The sequence below is a fragment of the Pelodiscus sinensis genome, chromosome 5, assembly GCF_052426305.1.
Source record: "Pelodiscus sinensis isolate ZL-2025 chromosome 5, ASM5242630v1, whole genome shotgun sequence".
Taxonomy (NCBI): Eukaryota; Metazoa; Chordata; order Testudines; family Trionychidae; genus Pelodiscus; species Pelodiscus sinensis.
The window spans coordinates 75,136,634-75,154,577 of record NC_143056.1 but is presented as its reverse complement, the minus strand read 5'-3'; the positions used below and the strand labels follow the sequence as shown (position 1 = coordinate 75,154,577).

The 17,944-nt window shown below is 40.2% G+C and overlaps 1 protein-coding gene across 2 annotated transcripts in view; it reads left to right on the top strand.

Annotated features, from left to right (window-relative positions):
• Positions 1 to 17,944, top strand: part of PAMR1 (peptidase domain containing associated with muscle regeneration 1) — a 77,850-nt gene that overhangs the window by 56,454 nt on the left and 3,452 nt on the right. Inside the window, exons 7-10 of one of the 2 annotated variants that reach the window (XM_014574243.4) lie at positions 8,786 to 8,956; positions 11,935 to 12,147; positions 15,007 to 15,073; positions 16,810 to 17,042. In XM_014574243.4, the coding sequence (XP_014429729.3) occupies positions 8,786 to 8,956; positions 11,935 to 12,147; positions 15,007 to 15,073; positions 16,810 to 17,042 (684 nt within the window). The remainder of the gene's footprint in view (positions 1 to 8,785; positions 8,957 to 11,934; positions 12,148 to 15,006; positions 15,074 to 16,809; positions 17,043 to 17,944) is intronic. The other variant, XM_006124462.5, reaches the window with a different exon arrangement.

The window sequence follows — 17,944 nt, the reverse complement described above, 5'->3', positions numbered from 1 at the left end:
ACCCAGAAGAGCTATCCTACTACAGTTGCAGCTGTGACTAGGACATAGAGGTCATGTCTCCACTACAGGACAAGGTCGAACTAAGATACAGAACTTCAGCTACGTTGATTGCATAGCTGAAGTCCAAGTAGCTTAACTTGACTTTTGGCGCTATCCACACTGCAGGAACTTGAAGGGAGAACACTCTCCTCTGACTTCCCTTACTCCGTGTGGAGGCAGAACTACCGGCATTGACTGGATCACCTCTCTCAGTTTGAATTAGCTGTCTTAACTATACCCGACTCATTCAAACCCTGGAAGATTGAAGCAGCAGCTTTGATTTTCTCTGTAATGTAAATGTACCCAGATTTTTTTATAGCCTACCTGTAGGTACATTAATTTTACATTGAATTAATTTGCTTATTTTTCTGAGAGAGATAGTGTCCCAAGCTACTCTAGTATCAGAGGAAGCAGCAGGATCTGGTGGATAATGGTATGAGGAAACCTGGTATCTATTCCTACTTTTGCCACTGACTCACTGGCTAACTTTGGGCAAGTCGCTTAATTATTCTGTACTTCAGTTTCCTCAACAACAAAATGGAGATGATAGCTACCCATCTTTGTAAAAGTATTTGAGATACATGGATGAGTAGTGCTAGATATTATTCTAACTAACTCTATTAGGGCATCATTTTAATAATCTAGTCCTCAAACAAAAATTGAAACAGAAAAAAAAAAAGGTGATCAAATCAGAGCCTCAGGGGCAAAATCAAACCTGCTTTGATTTAACACCATTTATTTTAGTGGGGCTGGAGGGATGTAGAGCCTCTGTATCTATAACTGGTAGTGAGCTGCATGAAGTTCATGCAAGTATAACTGGGTGGGGATTTTCCATTGGAATGATTTTCTGACAGGAAATTCACTTACCACAAATTTGAAAATTTCCCAAATGTGCAGGACATTTTTTGTTGGAAAATGCTTCCCAGATCCCTGGCTCCTTCACTCCTCAGTAGTCTGCCTGGAAGGCTTCTAGTTAGCCTGGCCTTCCAGGCTCCCCAGCTTCTGGAGCAGCCTTGCCCCAGACTCAGACCTTTCAAGTTCCCAGGTCCTCTGAGCTGCCTGACTCTCCACTCAGTGGTCTGCTGGGGCTTAATGCAGTTCAGGAAGCTTCAAGAACATTTTGAAAGGATGGGGTTTTTGATGGGAAATTAAACAACAAACCGTGTTTCATTGCATTTCAGAATACTTTTTTTAATTTCAGATTTTCTTGTGGAAAAAGAAATCTAGTTTCCTGCTAGATCTATGTGCATGTCTTTGTTCATTCCTGCATATGAACTTCATTAAATAGGACACTAAGGGTACATCTACACTGCAAGCTTATTTCAGAAAAAGCTATTCTGGAAGATATCTTCCGGAATAGCTTATTTCAAAATAGAGTGTCCACACTACAGAGAAGCCTCAAAATTAGTCTGAGGCAGGCTCCTCTAATGTGGACACTCTACTTCGGTATAGAGCCCCAGGAGGCACTGGGGAGATGAATACCTTTAGAATGGCCCTGATGAGGAGCTATTTCAACATAGCAACAGTGGAGCATCCACACACACCCTCTTCCGAAAGAGCTTTTTCGGAAGAGGCATTATTCCTCGTGGAATGAGGTATACCAGCATTGGAAAAAGCCGTCTGTTTTTTGATTTTCTTTTGAAATAACACAATTGCTATGTGGACGCTAGGATTGTTTTTCCAAAATAACGGTCATTATTCCAGAAAAATGGTGCAGTGCAGATGCACTCTAACAATGTTCCGATTGGAGTCTGTAGTGGGCATCTCTTCAGTGCAGAACAAGTAAACCAGGAACATCATCAGCTTCTCACCACACTGTCCGCTACCAGTGCACCTCAGTCTTGACCTAAGGAGCTGTACCTAGTCGGGGTACTCTATCCTTAGCTTCTCATCTAAGATTGCCATCACACCTTATGCAAAAGCAATACTGCAAGTTAATACAAAAACCTTCCTTAAAATCAGTTGGATAGGAACAAGGTGTTATACACATTAGAACAAAGGCCAGACTGGAAGCCAAACTCTGACTTGGGACTGTGTGAGCAGATCAAATTATTTAGCAGTTGCATCATTTGAAAGCCTACACAAGCAATTTAAAAACCAACAAAAATATGGATCAACTCACTGTATCAGATTTAAGGAGGATGGAGTGGAAACACAAGCCTTGCATTAGGACTGGTGATGATAAATCAGCTATCCTCTGGACATGCAATCTATATACTGAATAGGTGATGCATTATTTAGTTGTAACATAGGCATATACTATAGGAAACCTAGTGAGAGAAAGAGAGCAGAGAAGTGGCATTTGTTTGAACAATGAGGCCATACGACAAGAACAATTGGCACTTCCAGAAGGACACTGAAGGGAGAAAAAGCTCAGCTGATCCGGTTTCTTCCACTGGAGATAATGTGCATGAAAAAGATTTCCAAATGGCAGGTGCTTCAGAATAGTGGAATGCCTCCAAAAGCAAAAGAAAAAGGAAGAGGAATCTGCACTGTATTATTTATAATGGAACAACTTACTTTAAAAACATTTGTTCATTTATTCTAGTTTTTCTCTGATTGAAAAAAAAAAATCTGTCCAACTGTTCTCTGTAATATATTTCACAAGACAGATATGTTTTTCCTTTTCCAGGGTGTATAAGTAGGAGACAAATGAAAGTAATATTACATTTTATTACACAGTTCATGGATGTGTGACACAAGCTATTGAGACAGCTGCTTTTTTTGTTACAGCATCGACAATGCAGTCCCAACTGTGCCAGCACTTCTTCTAGAAAAGCCAACGCACTTTGTGCTTTTACCGTTTCAACTCTTCATAAGTTAGGCTAGGTCCATGCTTGCCTTAGATATTGACACAATGAGGATCTGCTAGTACCTATGATTAGCTGCAAAATGTCCAAAGATTAGAGGTTGCAAAACAAAGAGAAATTAAAGATGGGAAAGATCTGTTAGATAGTCCAGTCCTTTTGCACACCAGTGCAGAATTATTCTCTCCGAGATATTTTCCAGTGTACTGTCTGAATAATCTTTCAGTTCAGTTCTCAAATGCCAAAGCTTCTAGTGCTTCCATTGGGAAGTCTTTTCTGCAGTGTAAAAGATTTTCAAAGAAAGGTTTTCTTGGTATTCAGTCAGAAATTTCTGATTTTTATCTTCATCTCATCATTCCCAGACACTTTTGTGCTGCCCTAAATAAATATCTAGTGATCCTTACTATTTTCAGATTTCAGGTTCTTGTAGGCTATTAGCCACTGCTAAGCTCTTAACCTTTCCACATGAGTAAATGCCACATCATTTGTGTCACTGTTCTATGAACTCCCTCTAGTTTCTCTATATCATTCTAGGAATGAGGTGCCTACAACAAATGCAGTACCCAAGGAATGGTCATGCCAGTGCCATGTGGAGAGGGATTATTGTCACCTCCAAAACATGATGCATCTGTATTTATATAGCCCTCCATTGAACTGCCTTTTGTGGTGTGACTGCATTGAAAATGCATGTTTAATCTGCTGTCCCGTCCATTACTATTTACTCATAGACTCATAGACTTTAAGGTCAGAAGAGACCATTATGATCATCTAGTCTGACCCCCTGCACAGTGCAGGCCACAGAATCTCACCCACCCCTCCCAGAATAATCCTCTCACTTATATCTCAGATATTGAAGCCTTCAAATACTTTGAAGACCCCAAGATGCAGAGAATCCTCTAGCTGTGATCTGTATCCCATGCTACAGAGGAAGGCGAAAAACCTCCAGGGCCTCTGCCAATCTACCCTGGAGGAAAATTCCTTCCCGACCCCAAATATGGCGATCAGCTAAACCCTGAGCATGTGGGCAAGACTCATCAGCCAGACATCCAGAAAGTTCTCTATAGTACGCCTATCATCCCTCCATTGACCTATTCCCACTGATAATGAATGGTCAATTAGTTACCAAGATTATGTTATCTCATCAAACCATCCCCTTCATAAACCCATCTAGTTTAATCTTGAAACCAGATAGATCTTTTGCCCCCACTACTTCCCTTGGAAGGCTGTTCCAGAACCTCACTCCTCTAATGGTTAGAAACCTTTGTCTAATCTCAAGTCTAAACTTCCTACTAGCCAGCTTATATCCATTTGTTCTTGTGTCCACATTGGTATTAAGCTTAAATAATTCCTCTCCCTCCCTGGTATTTATCCCTCTAATATATTTAAAAAGTGCAATCATGTCCCCTCTCAGCCTTCTTTTGGTTAAGGTAAACAAGCCAAGCTCCTTGAGTCTCCTTTCATAATACAGGTTTTCCATTCCTCAGATCATCCTAGTGGCCCTTCTTTGTACCTGTTCCAGTTTGAATTCATTTGCCTCCCAGAACCTCTGAGGTTAAGTTAGTCCAGTGGTCTCCAACCTTTTTAAGCATGAGATCACTTTTTGAATTTAAGTGCAATCCAAGAGCTACCTTAGACCCAAATATCCCTGCCCCACCTCCTTTGTGCCCCTTCTCTGAGTCCCCTACCCATCCTCCCTCACTTTCACCAGGTTGGGGTGCAGGCTGTGGTCTTGGATTAAGGTATTTGGAATGAGAGAGGGGCTCTGAGCTGAGCCTGGGACAGGCTGTTGGGATGCTGGAGGGGGTTCTAGGTGCAGACTCTGGGAGGGTGTTTGGATGCAGGGGTACTTGGGGCTTAAGAAGGGGTTCATGACTGGGGTGGGGTTTCGGGATGTGGGCACCAGCTGGGCACTGCTAACCTCAGGTGGCTCCTGGGTGTTGGTGCAGTAGGGCTAAGGCAGGCTCACCCCTGCCCTCATCCTGCACTGCTCCCAAAAGCAGCCAGCAAACTCCATCCCAAGTCCTGCTGTGCCCCCTCTCTGCTCTGTGGAGATAGGATACAGCATGGGAGAAGGGGCATCTTGACATGAGCACACCACCTCCTCTCCCCTCCCCTCCCCTGCCCTGCACAGAAAGCAGGGGGCTCCTGAGGGGACAGCTCCAAGGCAAAGGGTAGGAGATGCACAGCAGTGGGGGGGAGGACCACCTGAAGTGCCGGTCCTTGACAGCCTCTTGGCCATACCAGTCAGGATCACCTTTCAGAGGCTCCAAGATCTACTGGTAGATCCCAATCTACTGGTTGATGACCACTGAGTTAGTCCATCTGCTGGGTTGCAAGTGGCTGTCCTTCTTTGTTCTCGGAGAGGAAGATTTATACCTTACTCTGCAGTTTGAAAGTCTTAGACAGCTTTGAGCTATTGCTTCCAATTCTTGCAGAGTTGTCTCAATTTGTCATTCCTTCAGTGTCAATAAACTGCAGTTGCTAGTGTATATTCTTCTAGCTGAGTCCTTAAAAATCATTGTTCTGTTGGTGGTGAGTGGACATAAAAGATCCATGGTACTTTTCAAAGTTTCTTTGACCTCCAACTAAGGGCCACCACATTGATGCTGCATCTACATAGTTTGTTAAGTGCTGTTGGAAGAAAAGCAAAGAGATGTTATAGTCTGAAAAGCTTGGAAGTGACAGAACAGAGGATCTTGCATTGACACCAGATTGCTCCATTAATCTAAGAAGTAGGGTAAGAGCTATTGCTGCCTGTGCTTGATTCAGAGAGAAGATCCTCCTCCGATAGTTTATCAAGACAGTTTTTTCCTTCTTCTGGTTCATTATAGCCACTTAATGCTACATCTGATCAGCATGTGAAAGCCGTAATTACTTCAAAACCCCAAAGGTGCGAAGCTAGAATCACAGGAATCACTTATTTCCAAGAGAGGACCTGGCAAGTTCAGGCTCATCTGGTTTCAGAATGAAAGTTTGACGTAAAACCAGATCTCCAACAGAGGTTAGTAGCTAAAAAGAATTAGAAACAGAGGCAGATGTCTGAACATTTTGTTGGATTACATAGCACAACATTAGGTATAAATGTCATCTGCTTTCCTAAAGTAGTCCACTTTTTTTTTTAACTTTTGAGAAATAGCTGCACAGACCACTGGAGAGGTTGTCTGTATGCTGAAAGGAGCTGAGAATGTCGAAAGACTTTAACAAAATATCTCCGACAAAGAAGACTGTCCTAAAATTCGACTGAATGCACTGCACAGTGTAAGGGAGACGAGACTCAATCAGGTTCATGCACCTGACAGGCAGCCATCCAGATAATAAAAGAAAAGAATTATCTGAGGTGCGAGGATCTCTTTCAGTGGAGATTTCATTGCAAAAAATGGCCATGAAGAGAAAAGGATAAGACTTCAATGGAACTGTTTAAAATACACTAGGGGATAAGGATGAAAAGGGAGAGAAGCTGAAAGGAACAAAACAACAGAGAAACTTAAAAGGGTAAAGGTTGCTATAAGGGTAACTTTATTAGGACTCCCAGCCCAGATATAGAAGACAATGCAGGATTCAGTTACAATAGTGTAATCAGATGTATGGACCACAATACAAAGTCTGTTTAGTTAGGTGATAATCAAAAATAACATACAAAATGATCCAAGGACAAATGAAAAGCATAATTCTGCGCATTCAGTGGCAAAGGCCAAAGGACAGGTCAGAAGGGAGAAAAATGTTTGAAAGAAAGTTGTGTCAGAAGGGAACAGACTCACAGCAGGTGAAAGTAAAGGTAACAGAAGGAATGTTACCTTCTGTACATTCTGTATTAATAGACAGAAGGAATGTCTATTAATATTCAGCCATTAGATGATGCAAGTACCATAGAGATATTAGCTAAGCCTCACACCATTTCAGTTTTATTATCCTCATCCAGGGGATACAGAAAGCAAAGTAACTTACCAAGACCCAGCCATCAGTCAGTTGTGAGACTAGGATTACAACTCACGATTTCCAACCCTATGCGCATTCCTCAAGATCACATTATCTTTATTAATTTAACCTATGCACAGATGGAATTTAGCTCATCATTTTGATACTGGGTGTTGAAAAATGAACTGAACTAAGAACTTTGAGATGGACAAAGGTCACCAGACTAGAAACCAGTTTAATGAACAGGACTAGAAACTAAAGATCTTCATCCTTGAGGATATCAAGCAAGAAAAATACCCAGAGTCTGTGGAAATTTCTCCCAGACAAAGTTATAGTAGCTAGACAGAAATTTTGTCTGAATGGATCCCAAAGTTTTGCAAGCACAACTTAAGCTGATTGAAATATACTCAGAGCTGATATGTGATATTGGTTAGGATTGTCAGACATGCAGAAAGTCCTATGTGGAGAGGAAGAATGATTATGAGTGTGTTTCAAAGATATTTATAGTGCCTCCCTTTTTTAAATGTATGGCACTTGACAAGTCTCTTGTGACTTTATATTTAGAGAGGAAAATTAGGAACATTTTGCTCAATTTTTAGGGTGACTATTTGGAGAATTCCAGAAAAGGATGTATCCAAACCTGAACCTTTCCCCTAAGGTTGGGAGTGTTTGGATTTAGGTTCTTCCCTAGTTATTAAATGTCCAATGTTTTTCTTTCTCAAAGCTCATGGATAGTGGCACAGAGCCACTTTGCCAAGTGATCACTTGAAATGTGTAATATTTCTTTAAATAGTCACAATTCTATGGACTCTTGATGATTGTGAATGGTGCAACATTCAGACGTGGTCTTGCAAGCCTTACTCACATAAATAGTCCTTATTTATGTGGGTTGTTGCATAGAATTCAGTCAGTCTTACTTGCATGTGTTATGAGTAAGGATTTCAGGACTGGACTCCGAGAGAGGTTTTACCATTGACATTAACAGGATTGACCATTAGCTAATAGGTAACAATATTCTTTACACTCATAGTTAATGGAATACAGGCAGAACAATAATACAAGGTAAAAAAAAACATAATCCTATGAGAAAAGTGTGAAACAGAAAAGATACATCTGGCACCCATTTGCATTGCAATTACCATCTGCTATTGACCACAACTGCTCCTAGATTACAAGATAACATGCATCTCTGAAATAGGATCCTGCAGAGCACCACTACCACTGTGTGGAAACCGATTGACTTTAGTGCTGTATCTGTTCTCAGTGAATTGTAGAAAAGGCATAAAATACACAGAGAGACACTAAATCTTGCATTCGCTATTATATCCTTAAAGACATTCTTCCCCAGTGTGATTAAGCTACTCTGCCAACCAGTGTACAAAGAGTGCCATGGGCCTGAAAATTTGCTATCTGTAATAGTCACATTTACCATGGATTTTTCAGTATACCCCAATATAGAAAATACTGTGGTGATGGTAAATTTTACATTATGGTAAATGACGAGGTCTATTTTTAATTGTCATTGCTGGGCCCCACAACACACAACTATATGGTTTTATATGTAAGTGAAAAATATGAAAGCGTGCATAAAAGTGGAAACAAGAATTTTAAAGCATTTCAAAACTGGGGTTTCCAGATTCTAAAAGATATTTAGTATTTCGCTGGCGATTGACATGGTACTTCATTCAAAACTCCTATTGAGATGGAGAAGGCTTTAACTAGGGCAAGTTTAAGCAGATTAATGACCTCGTCTGGCAAACATTCAGGTGTGAGCATAATATAGCGCACATGAGTAATCTCATTGAACTGAATGGTGCCACTTGTGCTGAAAGTTAAGCATGTGAACAAGTGTTTGCAGGATTAGGAGCTACTTGATTTTTGAAAGAACTTGCCTATACAAGTCTTGTAATTTTGACTCCTTTGCCCATTTTAAATCTATTTTTAATGTTCTGCATAAAAAATCATCCTAACACAGTCCTGTTTTTGTAATAAAGTGGATTTTTTTGAAATATCTGAACTGTCAGTGGTGATGTGTAGGACTCCAGGTGCTCCTGCTCATGGTATTGTGGAAGGAGATGACTTTAAATACGGGGCCCAAGTTTACTTCAAGTGCAACGCAGGTTACAACTTAAAAGGCAGCCGTGTTGCCTACTGTCAGCTTGATGGGAGTTGGTCAACACATCATCCTGAATGTGGTAAGGTTGCTTTAAGTTTTGATTCTTAGCATGCCTAACCTAGTGTATTGTCATTAAAACAAGCTATTGGGATTTAAAAATTAGAATGTACAAGTTTCACTTGGAATTTGGTACATCCATGACATAACATAGTGTTCTTTCAACTCTGTATTTTTAAAACACCATAGTGGCTATTAATTTGCTATCTTGGTGCCCAGGCCTGCAATCCTTACTCAAGCAAAGCTCTTGTTGTTTCATCTATGTTTAAGCAAAGACTACTGGGCTTGGACCATGACTGCACAATTTCTAGAACCTGAAATACAAAAGAGGACCATGTGACTTGTGCTTTAGTGAATACAGTAGCTATTTCCAGCACTGCTGCATAGCTGATGTTTCTTCTCAAGCGCTTTGTTGTACTGTGGCAGTGATTTAGTGGCTTATCGTGGGAAGGAGAGACTAATGTAACAAAAGGACAGTCAGGCTAGAAAAAAGAAATACTTTTGGTTAATGTTACCTTGTGGATATGAGGGCAAACCTTAGATCAGCCATTGAAGATACAAATCTTTCCTTTCCAATCCTCTAGCCTCAAGTATATAGTTCTTCTTCCAGAAAGGTCCCTTTCAGTTGTTTTCCTCTGGACATCTTTTGTTCCCAAATTCCAGAATCCTTTGCATTGGATGAAGTAGAATAGTGATAGAAACGTAGCCGTGTTAGTCTGGTGTAGCTGAAACAAAAAGAGGACTATGTAGCACTATAAAGACTAACAAGATGGCTTATTAGGTGATGAGCTTTTGTGGGCCAGACCCACTTCCTCAGATCAAATAGTGGAAGAATATTGTCACAACCAATTTTGGTTGTGACAACCAATTTTGACTTAAGAAGGGCTTTCAAAAAAAGATGCTGAGGCAAACAATGCAAAATATTCTGGAGAATGTTTGGGATCTCTTTTATAAGAGCTCTCAGTGGTCAGCAAGTACAACTAAGGATGTGCCTTTGGATGGATAGAAATTCTCCAATTGAAATAACTGTTTTGGACCTGGGTCTGTGAGTAACTTCAGTGTCCCTTAACAATGCAATGCAATTGGCTGCATCTCTTTAATATGTAGCTTGGCCTGCCCCTAGCCTTGTCTATTATGGAAGCGATCTATGTTGGGAGAAGTGTGTTCTTCCCAACTGGTTTCTCTTTCTGTTTAATCCTTCAGATATGCCATCACCCAGTACTTAATATAGGTCACAGTCTGACACACCATAGAAGTGATAGTGCTTTCACAAAGTCAGCCATATGCAGGGTCAGATAGGAGAAGAGGCCCTTTCAAGTGGAGGCAGTGGGCTTACTTGGTTCAGAGAAATTCACGTACTTCTGAAATACAAGGCTCTACTATCCAGCTGGTGCAACTGTGTTGGATGCTACTATGGAAAATAGTGTTTTTTTAAAAAAAAGGCTCCTTGGAATAATTTTCTTGCATTACTCAACAATGCAGTGCAGTTTCTGCCAGTCCTATCCTACCTTCCTATAGGGATGACAGACCAGATGGCCTGTAGAGAGGTCAAGTATTTGCAGACAGACACTTCAGTTATCTCCATTTCTGTGACATTGTATGGTGATGAGAATGGTATTGTGAGACATGAGTCCATGACCATTAGCAATACACCAGCCACAAGATCATGTGAAGGCCATTACATTCATCTGTGCTAGGTGAACAGGAGTAAAACAAGGGGGAGAAAGATAGAAGTAAACTAAAAGTGGGCACAGAGCTTCCTTCTTCCTCTCCTAGGCATGGGAGAGCCCAGCTCCCCCTCCTCCTGCTTCTTCAATATGGTCCTGATTCAGCAAAGCACTTATGCATGTGCCTAACTTTAAGCAAGTACTCAAGTCCATCTGTATTCAGTATAGCATTTAGGCATATACTTAACTTAAATCACATGCTTAAATCCTATTTAAATCAATGGAAAAATATGTTTAACCACAGACGAGAATGGGGTGGATGTAAATATGTGCATAAGGTTAGTCACATGGGTAAGTACTTTGTTGAGTCAGGAGCTATTTGCCAATGGGCAAAGGACAATATTAATGGGCAATAGTCTTTTTATTTTAGAGCTTGCAAATAGTAGCATGAATAGCAGAAAACTGAAAAAATAAAGAGTAGGGAAAATAGCGCTTTAAGGAATATTTTCAGCTAATTTTAAGCCACAGAAAAGCAGCAAAGGGCAGGAAAAAAAACAAAAGAAATAAAAGGAAAAGAAAACTGGGAAGGGATTGAGGAAGAAAAGGAAAAAAAAGGTTTTTTTTTTTTACAGAAAGAATCTAATGCAAATAAGAACGTTTTCATGTTTGTTCTTCATTTCAGTAAAAATTGGTTTTCTTTATACGTCAGCATTTCCATGTGTTCTTAAGATTTCTATGTTAGGGAACATCTACATTGCAAGCCTCTGTTGAAATAGTGCAATTGCAGCGTGGATGCTAGTATTGGTTTTCTGGAATAATGGCCGTTATTACGAAAAAACAGTGCAGTATAGATGCACCATTTGTGATAAAAAGAGAGAAAAGGAAAGAAAGTGAATATAAACAAAAGTGAAGTAATCTAGTTTCATTATCCAAACCTAGTAAAATGTGGAAAGTAAAGAGAAAAAAATGGTGCAAAAATCCCTGATCCTGCAAAGTTTTATCTATAGGCTTAGTTTCATGCACTATAAATAGTCCTGTAGAAGTCAATGGAACAACTCCCTGAGCGTAAATTTAAGCTTATGCCTAATGTCTAAAGCCTTTCAACTTTTTTAAAAAAAACTCTGGTGCTATTAGTAGCATGGTTATTATTTCTAGGCTAAGGTTTCTACATTGACATTGTTCCTTTAATATTTATTTCTGACTAGTCCTGGCATCACGTTTAGTTAAAAAAAACTAATTTTTGTATAGACTTTGTCTGTATGAAATGTGACATGATCAGTGGCTCAAAATTAATTCTTTGTGAAAAATGTTTACTTCCCCCCCTCACTGTTAGTTCTACATGAAAAAAACTGCTCAGACCCTGGTGGCCCATTCAATGGCTACAGAAAAGTGGTGGAAGACACTGGGCTAATGAACGGACGCTATGCAAAAATCGGCACAGTCATTGCTTTCTTTTGTAACAATTCATATGTTCTAAGTGGTAATGAGCAGAGGACCTGCCAAGACAATGGAGAGTGGTCAGGGAAACAACCAATCTGCATAAAAGGTAGTGTTCTCAATCTCTTTGTTACAGTTCATAAAACTGATAGTTTTACCTGGACTTTGTTTTGCAAGTTATTTTTGGCTAAACTATTTGTTTTCTAAGTACCTTCAATAAAAGGTTGTGAAATGGCACAGAGCGGCACCTGAAACGGATGTTGATAGTCTGCCAACTCTCCCTGGCAGCTGAACTCAGCCAGGGAAGTTGCTAGTTATTCCAGAAGTTTCTTCCTTTAAAAAAAGGATAGAAATTCATCTCATTTTCCTCAACATCTTTGTTTTCCCTCCCTTCATATTGGGATTGAATATGGGTAGGGATATGGGAACTGAACAATTTTAAAAAGGGCTATTCTGTATAAGGAATTACTAGACTTGCTATTACACAGTCCAATTTGCAATCTGGCTTAGTCAAAAGGACTCCTTACAATAGTAAGGGTTTGCAAGATCTGTTTGCAGCCTTTCAGGACTTGGTTCAGCTATCCATCTGTACTCAGCACAGCATTTAAGCATGCATTTAAAGTGTTCTGCTGATTCAGGGTCTAATTGATGTGTTATGGGAACCAGAATAAGAGGAAGGAAGCTGTGTTGGCAACTGTCTAAATATTTCCCCACAGAGAGAGAATTTTGTAATGCATATTAATGGATATTTGTTAATGAAAATGAAATATTTTAATGACAATTATTTACTTTTTGAGGGTTTTCTTCTATATTTGAAGGTTTAAACACCTTGCTGCACATTGTGGGAAGTGTTCCATTGACAGAAAGTAGCTTTTGCCTCTAACCCTTTTGAATGCTGTTAACTTTAACAACTTATATTACCCAAGATTTAACATATGTTATTAATCACAATTGCAACTAAGTACTGTAGAATGCTGAAGTGTATAACATCCACCAGAATATACATCCACCAGAAATCTTTCAGTCCATCTATTTAACTGGAGAGAAAGAGATCTTGGCACAATCAGATAAATTATTAAAGACCCATCAAATATCTATTTTCTCCCAAAATAATTATGATATACAAGTCCTGGGCTTCCCACTTCTGTTATCTTAGGCAAATTTAAGTCAACTTGTTATGCTGGTTGGAATTAAGTCCCTCTCAGAAAGGCATGCAAGCTAACAAGTTGGCAGCTCTCTGTAACATCCTACTGCTTTTGTGTCATGTGCTCCATCATCTGGATTATTGTATGCCTAGGCAGATGGTGATCAGATATTTATGTGTATAATGCAATGTGAGTGAACTTTTGTTAAAACTGAATCAGCTGTAGTGTTTTAATTATTGCTCTGCAAAAGCACTGGTGGTCATCTCTCTCTCTCTAGGGCTAAAACTGTTATGCCTACCTAAGACAGAAGATACACAGGTATTGCAAGGATATATGCATGGCAAATGGGATAGACAGATCAATTGATCAACAGAAAAAAGTATTTGTCAGGCCAGAGAAAAAGATGAGATCCTCAGCTAGTCTCTTGTGATATATTACATTCCTGATATACATTGAAAGGAATTGTGTGCTCTCCCGCTCTCTCTCTCTCCAAAAAATTTCTTCAGTGTGTACCAAGAATGTAACATACCATATCCATCCATCCATCCATCACCACTTATTTAGACAGCTTTACAGCTTTACAAATTGTTGTCATGTAAATATCAGAGACAAAACAATAATCATTCCAACAGTGAGCATTTGTTTAGAACAATGGTTCCCAACCTTTCAGAGCATACGGACTCCTTTTCAATCTATTAAAATTTTCAGGACCCCAAACAATATAGCTGTTTTCAGCTATTCTAGTACTTGATAATCATTTGAAATGTATAATAGTTCATGTTATCTAAACAAATATAGTAGTGTTGAGTGATAATACAGCGTTTCCACATTGAAATGCAACAACTTTGAGGTGCCATATATTTTTATTGAATAATGCGATCAGAAGAAAATGTTCCCAGAGTCACTTCCCAGCCCAGCAGGCCAAACCACTGGTATGCTGGGACTTTTTATCAACATGGAGTGTCTGCAGACTTGGAGCCTGTCAGCTTCCAATCCCTGCATTTCTGGATCAAGGGGAGCGGCGGGAAGCAGTGGCCAGCACATCCCTTAGCCCACACTGCTTCCTCATCTCCTGTCAATCCATGGAGGATACAGGGAAGGGGCTCTCGTGGCCAAAGGCAGCTCCTATCCCAGCACTTTGCTCTTGGCTAGGCATGGAGCCCTGGGGGGAGAAAAAAAGGAAAGGAAAAGAAAAGGAAGGATTGGGCAGGGGGAGTGGGCTGGAACGTAAACAGCACAGCTGGCAATGGGACGTCGGATGGTTGTGAATGATGAGCCCTGGGTGAGAATCACCTGGCGGAAAGTCCCAGCCTCTCCGTGGGCCCGATTCTTACTTTTAAACTTTCCATGGACACCCTACCAGCAGTGTTTCTTAAACTGTGTTCTGTGGGCTACTGGTGTGTCGCAAGGCAGTCAGAGGTGTGCTGTGGAGAGTACAAAATGGACACTTTCTTTTTTTTTTTGGCTCAACAAAAAATCCTTGGTGTTCCTCATAAAAATTATTGTTTGGTGATCCTCAGTCTTAAAAAGTTTAAGAAACACTGCCCTACAGTACCATTGCGGACCACCAGGGGTTCGCGGACCACAGGTTGGGAACCATTGGTTTAGGGAAACATAGTAATATAATCATCAGATCTCTCTAAAACAAGGGTAACCAGGATGCTAACACATATATTTTAATACATGTAACTATATCTATTTATTGCTTCTTTTCTTAGTCAGGTCCAAGGTTGTTAGTGACAGGAAAGGTGGACAGGTATCTAAGTCATAACATTTGAGCTCTGAACATGGAAAAGGATTGTCCAACATTGTATTTTTTCTAGCCTGCAGAGAGCCAAAGATCTCTGACCTGGTGAGACAGAAAGTGCTTCCAATGCAGGTTCAATCAAGGTGAGATTGTAGTGCCTCTCTTTTAAGAACATTTCTTGTTTATTCCCCCTATGGGATGCAGCCAGAATTAGGGCTGTGAGCTATAACAGATAGCAGGGTTTCCCCTGGGACTCCTCAGTGCTAGGGAAAGTGTTTTGCAACTTGGGACGGTGGGGTCTTACTGAAGAAACTGGTAGTGTAGGGGAAAGGCATCCTAGTGTGCTCCATCGCAGTAGGCCCCGTCACCTGAAGAGATGGAACATGAAATGGTAGGAAGTTGGGCTTTGATAGAGATGGAAAAGCTTGGAAGAAAAAAAAAAAAAAGAGTCAACCCTGAATTTTTGTTCATTTCTCAGAAAGAACCCAATCCAAATCTGTCTGGAGATTCTGCCAAGTTCAAATTAATGTTTTTAATAATAATAATTAGTTATCGTTTTTGTGCAGTGCTGATCATGTATATTTTAAAGGCAGTGCACCAATATCTTCAGTCTCCCCTCCCACCTCCAAAAGATTCATGTTACTTAACAAACATGCCACCAATAAATATATTTGGACCTTATCACCATAGTATCCGGGAATCTCATGTTCATTCATTGAATTTGTCCTCCTCCCCCACTGCCAGTCAGGAAATATCCACATTTGTACAGATGGGAAACTGAGGCAGAGAGAAGAGAAAGTGATTTATCTTCAGTTACACAGAAAGTTGACAGCTGAAGAGGGATCAGAAAATAGGGATCAGAAGTCCTAACCCAGTGTCCTATCATCTGGACCATCCTTTCTATTCAAACTCCTTGTTTATAGAAAAGAAATGGACTTTATTGACACTGCATTCAGCTTTGTTATCTTGGCTTTGAGGAGTAATCTCACAGTTTTCATGTACACAAGACAACCTGTCTCTCTGGAACCTCATGGGATATATACCAAAATAACATGAGAAAGATCTATTCCCCAGGCATTTCCAGCTGCAACAGGTAGCAGGAATCTCACAGGAAACTCATTTCCTATCCATAGTAGCTTTCCCTACAAGCAATCAGACCCTCATGTATTTACAAGTGCCTTCTCACAAAGATTATGTAGTTCTCATGAATGAAAGATTTAAAATATTTGCTTTGCAAAGTTCACAGTACACATTCAGAATGGTTAATTTCATTTCCAGAGCACATTTAAATTTTAAAATAGGTCCCATATTTTGTCAAATCAGTGCAATTCTTAAACTAAAATTTATTGATTGGTGCAATTATATATTCTCTGCAGTATGGTAATTATCTCTGTTAATTGCTAAATCAAGCTACTTTATCAGCATGGTTTAGTCTGAATCTTTTCCCAGTGCTGTCTATTATAATGCTCATTAGAGAAAAAAGAATGAGTCTAAACACTTCTCATGTGAAAATTAATTATAGCGACACCCAGTTATAGTATAATTTATAATTAAAAAATGCAGCATCACATGTCTTTTGCAAATGGTGATACAGTAACATGAACTATTACCCTTTCACAAAATGTTCCTATGAAACTGGGAACATGCCAGAAAAAGTAAACTAAAAACAAAATAAAACAAGCCTCTCTCATCCCTCTAAAGGCTGAGCTGCAAATGGGAATACTGCTAAACTATGCCGGAGAGTTTTTTGCCTTATGCTTCTAGCAAATAAGCAGAGCCCTGGCATTTTTAAATGATGCTTAGCACAGCTGGTGATAAAGCAATAATGGTCTTTTTTCTCATATTATTATTTCCCCATGTTTCTTGTGTGGTGGTACAGGGAGACGCCTTTGCATCAGCTCTACTCTTCTGCATTCAGCAAACAGAAGCTTGAAGTATATCCAACCAAGAAGCCAATGCTACCCTTTGGAGACCTGCCTCCAGGGTATCAGCATTTGCACACTCAGCTTAAGTATGACTGCATTTCTCCCTTTTACCGACGGCTGGGAAGCAGCAGGAGGACCTGTCTAAAGTCAGGAAAATGGAGTGGGCGGGCTCCCTCATGTGTGCCAAGTGAGTTGTTAAGAAGAAAAGAAATACACATCTCCTTGGGGGGGCACATATTCATCTTAGATAATTGGAGATTCCTAACAATGTAGGCTGCCTGTGCTCCCAGCTGGGCGAGAAAGAGCAATGACACTGAGAAGATAGAGGACTCTTTCTATTCCTCAGTGGAACTTCTGTTGATGACTGCAAGGCTATGTCTAGACTGCAAGCCTCTTTCGAAAGAGGCTCTTTCGAAAGATACTTTCGAAAGAGCCTCTTTCGAAAGAGAGCGTCTAGACTGCACGTTGAACTTTCGAAAAAGCGGCTTGCTTTTTCGAAAGAAAGCATCCAGTGAGTCTGGATGCTCTCTTTCGAAGAAGCCCTATTTACATTGAAGAACGCCTTCTTTCGAAAGAGGAACTTTCGAAAGAAGGCGTTCTTCCTCGTGAAATGAGGTTTACCGCCATCGAAAGAAAAGCCACGTTCTTTCGATTTAATTTCGAAAGAACGCGGCTGCAGTCTAGACACAGGTGAGGTTTTTTCGAAAAAAGGCTACTTTTTTCGAAAAAACCCCTGAGTCTGGACACAGCCCAAGTGAGGAGTCAAGCTCTTGGTTTTGTAATTGACAGCAGGCTCTCTAATCATCTATCTGTGCACATCTTCCTCAGTCTCATTTCCCTGTCCCACTTAGAGGAAATGCAGTTTTTCACTTGTCTGCACTTTTGCAGATAATTTACAAATGCATCAGATCAAAAGCAATCAGCTGGAACCAGTGCATTATTAAGAGGCTACATTCCTTACTTCTACCTGCTGAGGGTGGGCCTATTTTGCAAAATTCAGAAGTGGGTAAGAATTATCTCAGCGTTAGGAGCGCTGCAGAGTGAGGGATTTGGGACAGCCCATTATTGACACAGGGCCAATGGTAAAGT